General features: G+C 32.6%; 1 protein-coding gene across 1 annotated transcript in view; it reads left to right on the top strand.

Moving 5' to 3' along the window:
• Positions 1 to 1,607: 1,607 nt before the first annotated feature.
• Positions 1,608 to 7,770, top strand: part of LOC106473695 (multidrug resistance-associated protein 1-like) — a gene marked incomplete at its 5' end in the record, with an annotated part of 47,528 nt that continues 41,365 nt past the window's right edge. Inside the window, one exon of the mRNA XM_022402097.1 lies at positions 1,608 to 1,762. Within this exon, the coding sequence (XP_022257805.1) occupies positions 1,608 to 1,762 (155 nt within the window). The remainder of the gene's footprint in view (positions 1,763 to 7,770) is intronic.

Here is a 7,770-nt window from a genome sequence, read left to right as displayed (position 1 = left end):
TTCATGCTTTGATCTCGTAGTCAGTTAGTTGTGAGTTTGATGCTGGCCTGCTTCATGCTTTGGTCTCGTAGTCAGTTAGTTGTGAGTTTGATGCTGGCCTGCTTCATGCTTTGGTCTCGTAGTCAGTTCGTTGTGAGTTTGATGCTGCCCTGCTTCATGCTTTGGTCTCGTAATCAGTTAGTTGTGAGTTTGATGCTGGCCTGCTTCATGCTTTGGTCTCATAGTCAGTTCATTGTGAGTTTGATGCTGGCCTGCTTCATGCTACATGTTTTAGAAAAGTATTCAATTGTTATTTTATTATGAACATTTGTCCTTGTTTTACTCAGATGAAGAAAATATTTATTTTACTCTTTTTGAAATTCATCCTTCTTATAAAAAATAGAGAGAAATGTATTGTTACAGATAAATGTGTTTACTATTAGACTTACTGAGTTATTACTTTTGTCTGTTTTGTTGTTCTTCGTACTAATTTTATTTCAAGTTTTTGTTCGATAAACAGATTTTTTTTTGTATTCACAAAATTAAATACCTTGGTGGAAAATGTATTGTTATGGTATACCTCAGTATATTGTAAGTGTGGGTGTAGCAAATCTTACTTTCTGACTCACTGAAGATACAATTTGTAATAATTTATGCTACACTTTTCTCAGTGTAACAAAGTTTCTTGTTACACAAGATAAGGAAACTCTTGGTAGTAAGAACAATGTGCTGTTTGCATGTATTCAATAATTTTACATATTTTCTTATGCAAAAATTTCACAGGTCATACTTAATACGCTTAAGGCAGACATCTTCACTACAGTATTAAAAATGGTTAAGAATTGTATCGTAAAGACTTTTAGCAGAATGCAAGTTATATAGAGAAATATTCTTGCTAATTTCATTTGGTAAAATTAGTTCAAGCTATCTGAGTTAAGACAGTAAATAATTGCCTTCAAATATAGCTCATAATTAATTATTTATTAATTTTTAATATTAATATTAATATTAATTATTAATTTTTTGTGTATTTATAGTTTTATATATGTTAATATTAATTGACAGTTATAAATCTTTTTGGAATATTATACAAAATAAAAACCATGCCACTTTACTTTCCAAATTAATTTTCAAATAATTACTCGGTTACTTACTGGCTTGAACTACATTTATAAACACCAGATATTTTATTTGCCAATACTCGTTTCTTAATAGTTCTTCACTTGCTATCTAGGTTTTTAAATACTTTTATATGATAAATATAAAGTGCTACACTCATAAAATTAATTTCTAAAAAAAAAAACTGTTTATCCAATGGCCAGGCCTTTTGAATTTTTTACCTGGATCTACTGTTTCTTACATTTTTCATGATAGATTGTAGATGTAAATATAAAAAAAGTGTGATCTGAAATAACTTCTTTAAACTGGGTAAAATTTGTCTTAAAAAACATTTGCTTAATACTTAATAATTTACACTAAAATTAATTTATCCTGTGAGAATATTCTTTGTGAATACATGTAAAATATCAACCATATTTAATAAACAGACATTGGGTAATTATCTCTGTTAGAACAATTCTTAACAGATTAAGAAGACCCTGATGTGTGACTTCTCTGCCTGATTCCAGATTCCCGTGAAGACTCCCTAGATAGTTTGTTTATCTCTGTGCTAAAGAAAGTTGGTTCTCTTATTCGGCAGAGAAGTCACACATCAGAAGTTAGTCATACTGAAGCTCATTATCATGGAGGATTAACACAGGATGAGAAAATGGAAATTGGGAAGGTATGCTTTTACATATATGTATGATTAATATACAGTGTTATGAATGTACTTTATAGAAATGACCACTAGGTAGCAGTGCACAGTAAATGGTGGTTCTTTCTGTGGATTTGTTGTTGAATTGGAGAATGAACCAAGTGGCTGCCCTATACTCAGTTGTGAGTTTACAATAAAAGTTAATAACTGTTTGGATTAATCAGATACGATATGACTCTCACTTTTATTTTAGCATTGTTGATCTGAGGATGAACTCATTATATGAAATAGTAACAAAACAATAAGACATACGCATAAATCTAAAACTCACTGAATAGAAAAATATTATTACATTATTAACTCCGTACAATACTGAAGCTGGTGACTGGATAGTAGTAATTGAATATTGACTACTTATCCTAAAATGTTTAAAATAAATTTTCTACTGGCTTAACTGCATAAGAAATACTTCACATGAGATACTTATGATAGAGAAGTTTCAGGAAATTGTAACTGTGCACTGATATAGTGGTTTTAGGGTATTTGTAATAGTTGACAGAGGCAGCTGTTTTAAATAGATGATTTTACTTATGCATTTCTAAATTGGTAGACCTGACATGACCTGCTGGATAGGGCACTCAACTTGCAATCTGCAGGTTGTAAACTTGAATCCTGTCACAAAGATGCTCACCCTTTCAGCCATGAGGATGTTGTAATGTGACAGTCAATCTCACTAGTTGTTGTTATGTTGACTATCTTCTTTTCCTCTAGTCTATCACTTCTAAATTAGTAGATGGCTAGCACAGATAACCCTTGTGTGAAATTTAACAAACAAACAATCAAAATTAGTTTGTCTTCTTTTCTTTGTACCTTGTTCCTTTTATGTTCTGTTTTTTTTAATGTGCTTATTGCAATGTGACTGGTAGGGGAAAATTGTGGCTTTCAAGTATTCTTGATAGCAATTTATAAAAGTCAGTTTCTGAAGAACAGTAATACTCAAGAAAGGGTTATTATATTTACAAAATGTAATAAAATACAGAATAATTGAAAGATTTATAAAGAAACAATATTCTGAATAAATCAATCAGTATAATGGGTCTGTTAAATAGTTTATTAATTTGTAACGGAAGGAAAAGTTTAGATTATTGATGAGGTAATTATTGCTTGTATACTGAAACATTGTTAAAATATATTTAATTAGAAAGGTTTCTATTTTTTAAAACATAGCACTGATAACACACCTGTCCCAGGACATTTAAATGCTATATAGAATCAAGTTAAGGTGTAAGAGTATTTTTTAAGAATTATTTAAGAACTTAGGGTTAAATGTATATGATTATCATTAGGAAGGTAAAGTATAGAGAAAATTATGATAATTGCACGACTGTTAATTGGATATATGTTGAATTAAAATGTGTTGGAGGCTACTAGTAGGATATGTATATATATATATAAATAAATTGAAATTAATGATAATAAGAATTTGCTTTCAAACAACGTTTTCTACTTTACCAATTTGTTAATCTTTTGATAAGGTTTCACTTGAGTAAGAAAGCAAATTATGGTAATATAATAATAAGTAGGCCAACAACAGTTTATAATCATAATGAAGTAATTTATTTATGGTGGAACAGACTGCATCATAAATAAATCACTTCATTATGATTATAAATAATTGTTTGCCCCTACTTATTATTAAGGCTTCAGTTTTTTGTTTTTGAAGGTACCTTTATACCTTTAGGATAGTGTTCTAAAAAAGAAATTATGCAATAAAGGAATATTATAAATTAAAATTACCAACAGAGAATAAACAGTTTGTTGTTAATATAAAGTATGAAGTATAGTGCTTTGCATAATTCCTTTTCAGGACCTACATTGTGTAATATTTAGAATGGGGTTGATATATGAAATATTGTTTTTTGTATTTGAGAATGATCTGGAGAGAACAAGTAAATGATTTAAGATATTTAAAAGATGTTGTATGAATAACAACTGAATAGTTTATGACATAAGAATTCTGAAGAATGTTATATGAAATGAAAAATATGTTAATAGCAAAAAAATATTTAAGTGAGATTATAAGCGTAATATTGCCTACAGCTCTGTTTAGTTTATGGCTGTAGATAAAGTTAAATGGAGAGTTATATTTGTATAAATGTTTGTTTAAAGAAATAAGTAACTTTTACTTTCAAAGGTAAGATAGATATGTGAGAACATCTGTGTATCACAACTTACCTCAAAGCAGTAGGAGGCAACATAAGCAGATACTGTAATAACAGCATAAAAAACAGTCCAACTTTTCAAGTACTTTAAGTAGACTTCATTCTTCACCTGTCAAGGAACAGATACATCAGCTTTAAGTATGTCTGTTTACATGTTAAAGCTCTATTTAAAGCAAATAATCAAACATAGTTCCCAAGTACGTTTGATGCTTTATGTCTAATTTATTACGAGTAAATTACACATTTACTTCAATATACTGGTCAGAAATATTAATAAAACAAATGCGTAACACATTATTTTAGATTCATATGTTCCATATAATATACACAGGTTTTACCACAGAGTTCCTGTTAATAAAGCATTTAATTAATGCTGTTACTACTATCTACATATGTAAGGTTGTTAACTGTTTTAATCATTTTTTTTTTTTTTGTCTAACATATCCAGGTATGTGCATTAGTCCAAAAATGCTAATAAACAATATGCAGTGTGTCAGATTTTTAACAGTAGGTGTTAGGTGTCTGTGACTTGTAGGTGATAAATTTCAACAATAAACAAACAGCACATAATCCACTTGTTTTAAAATAATGTATTAAAGCAAGTCAAACATATCTATAAATGTTTGTTACACTGTTGGTTATCACAGTTGTATCCAGAGCTACTTGTCTCTTTTTCATCAAAATCCACACAGGCTGGTTTAGTTACTTTGGAACACAATGTCACAAGATGAATTATTCATCCTGCTCTGTTATTACAATACTATCTGTAATAAATTCACTTTAAAATCACCTCTATAACTGTTGGTTACCACAGATTTATCCAGAGCTTTAAATAATTGTCTGTTTTTCGTCAAAGTCTATACAAACTGGTTGAATTACTTTAGAACATAATTGACAAGCCAAATTCTTCTTCTCTACTCTGTTATTACATTATCATCTGTGATAAATTTACTTACTAAATTGCCACTAACTAACTCAAACTACATTTTGGATGCATATTTCTAGCCTGACAGAGGCCTAGAACATTCCACACACTACTAGATATTATGATGCAATAATAATCAATTAAACAATGAAAAAAATAGAAGGTTCTAATAACATGATGCGATAATACAACGATCATCAATTCACAACAACTGAACTACACAACGTATGATTCGTAAACAGTTACCTAAACAAAGCTGTGATAAACCATTGCTTCTAAAAATAAGTAGATTTAACACTTGCACTATACTTAAACCAACTAAATCATAACACTTGCATGAAACTTAAACAGTCATGTATATCTAACAATAAGCCCCTCTTCAAGAAAAATATTTACACTATTTTTTTATATACAATACACAAAGAATGTTTTAAGTTTATGCACAAAGTCTAATCATTGCATAGGGCATCTGGTAGGGCTTCACTGTGACTGGATTCATGGTTGTGGTCTTGATCGTGTGTTGCACAAGGTCTGTCTTGCTTGGTCTGTCTATGAAGACATCTGCATACCGGCACAGTAGAACTTGTAGTTCTTCTTTCTGCTTGCCAGTCAGATCTTCACTAATGTTGACATCTTTGTACATCTCATTTCCATCTTCTATGACAAAGTCACCATCTCATGGTTCTGCAACTATGATGACCACACCTGAAGTGTGCATCTGTGCTGATTATGTCTTCTTTCCTTTTAAAGTATCTCTTCAGCAGATTGGTATGATAGATCTTGGTGTTGCCATCCACTTTCACCTTATAGTCTATTCTGTTGACCACTTTCTGCACTTCCAAAAGTCCTTTCCATTGCAGGGTGAGTTTGTTATTCTGTATGGGTAGCTGAACCAATACCTTCTGTCGGACCTTGAAATGTCGATTCTTGGCCTTCTTTTCATAGAAGTGCTTCTGATTGCTTTGAGCTACATATAAACTTTCTCCAGCAAGTTGACAAGTCTCCTCCAGTTGATCTCTGATGTCTAACAAGTATTGGTGTATGATCCTCACTTCTGACTCTTCTTCATCTGTCTACAGTTCTTTCAATATCTGCATCAGACCTTGTATTGTTCTTTCATACAGTAACACTTGTGGGACTTCTTGGTAAGCAAATAATACTTCCTTCAGGTACCTGTCCCAGTCATGTGGTCTCTTCTGGCACATCTTCTTTGGCATGCTTTTTAACACTGTTGACTCTCTCACAAAGTCCATTACATCTGGGGTTGCACAAGATGGTAAAGAGTTGCCTAGTGCTAACGAGTCTGAACACCTCTTGCATCAATTTTGATGTAAACTGGCTCCTTCTGTCACTCAAGACTTCTTTCGGAAAGCCTAGTATGCAGAACCCTTCCAGGTGAGCTTCTGCTACTCTCTCCATCTCTATCTTTGGCAGTGGTATGGATTCTGGGCAACATGTCGCATAGTCAACTACTGTCAGACAGAGGTGGTCTGATCAAGTCCACAGCTACTGAGTTAAATGGCTCTTCTGTGAGAGGCATCTTATCTAGTGGCACCTTGACTACCTTTCCTCTAGGTACTGTCCTTTAACAGATGTCATATGATTTGCAGAATCTGTGTGTATCTCCAATGATCTTCCAGCCAATGTCTTCTTTGGTCCTAGGTGTCCTCTCACAATTGATATGTGAGCCAATGGCATCACTTAGGTCTGGTATTCTCTTAGTACTATGATCTGTTTAACTTCCTCAGTTGAACTGCCTTGATAGAGCCATTCCAGTACTCCCTTCCAGTCTTCTGTTCTTTAAGTCCCTTTCCCTTCTATTATGTGCTCAACTTTCTCAGGCAACTTTCTCACAAAGTTTCTGCAATGAAGGGTCTTTCTTCTTTGCTTCCTTCAATTCCAATGGATCTAAATTCGGGATGTCACCTTTTGAGATTTGCAAGGCCTTGATATCTTGCTTGCTTTTCTTTTGTTGAGCTCTAGTGGTGATTGCGGATACATCATAAGTTTTCTTTCTTTCAAACTTCTATTGTCTGATGTATTGCTAAACACTAAGCTGTAGATGGGTGCCTTCGTGCACATGACCTCAAGGTCTCCTACATAGTGTGAAGTGTCCTCCTCTATTCTTGCTTTGAGAAACTTTATCACTGTACCATCAATCAGTACACACAAATGTACCTTGCCTGTTGTCTGGTCATCAGATACTAGACAGGTTCTCACTGCTGCACACAGTGTCTCATAGGACTTCCACTTTCTTGTCCCTGACATAACCTTCACCTACTGGCATGTTGTGGTTTGTTGGCACTACTCGTTGTTTGTCACATGCTACTATTACCACTAGCACTGTTGACCAATTTGCTAACTTGAGCTGACCATCAATCATGCACAGTTTAACCCTTTTGCAATGGGAGCCTCTTTAAATGCTTTTCTGTGCAAGTCACTGTTATATTCAAAATTTAATTAAACACCTTTGATATCGAAGTATGTGAATGAATTTAATATTATAATGTGTGTTATGATTCGAAGTCTTGTTTTATCCAAGTTTGAAGTGCATTATTGTAAAATAAACTTTACCAAAAACTACGTAAAACTTCAGATGTATTGTTATGTGACCAATGAGGTACGAAAAATTTCTACTTTGGTTCTTTGTATCTTCAATAATACAATAGTAATAAAGCAGAGGTACGTCTAGCCATTAAGATGCTTACATAACCTTTTGACTTGTTCTTTTCAAAGTACTTTGAATGAATACAGTTAAAACAAGTAATAAATTTTTTCAACCCTGACAGCTGCCATGCCCACCTTCAACAGATTTATTTGAGATTTATCCCTTCCATGCAGATGTTACATACACATGTGTGTATATAACAATTAGAATCAGCTCATTT

Source organism: Limulus polyphemus, unplaced genomic scaffold (assembly GCF_000517525.1).
Source record: "Limulus polyphemus unplaced genomic scaffold, Limulus_polyphemus-2.1.2 Scaffold6411, whole genome shotgun sequence".
Lineage (NCBI taxonomy): Eukaryota > Metazoa > Arthropoda > Merostomata > Xiphosura > Limulidae > Limulus > Limulus polyphemus.
This window is presented reverse-complemented; position numbering and strand designations above follow the sequence as displayed.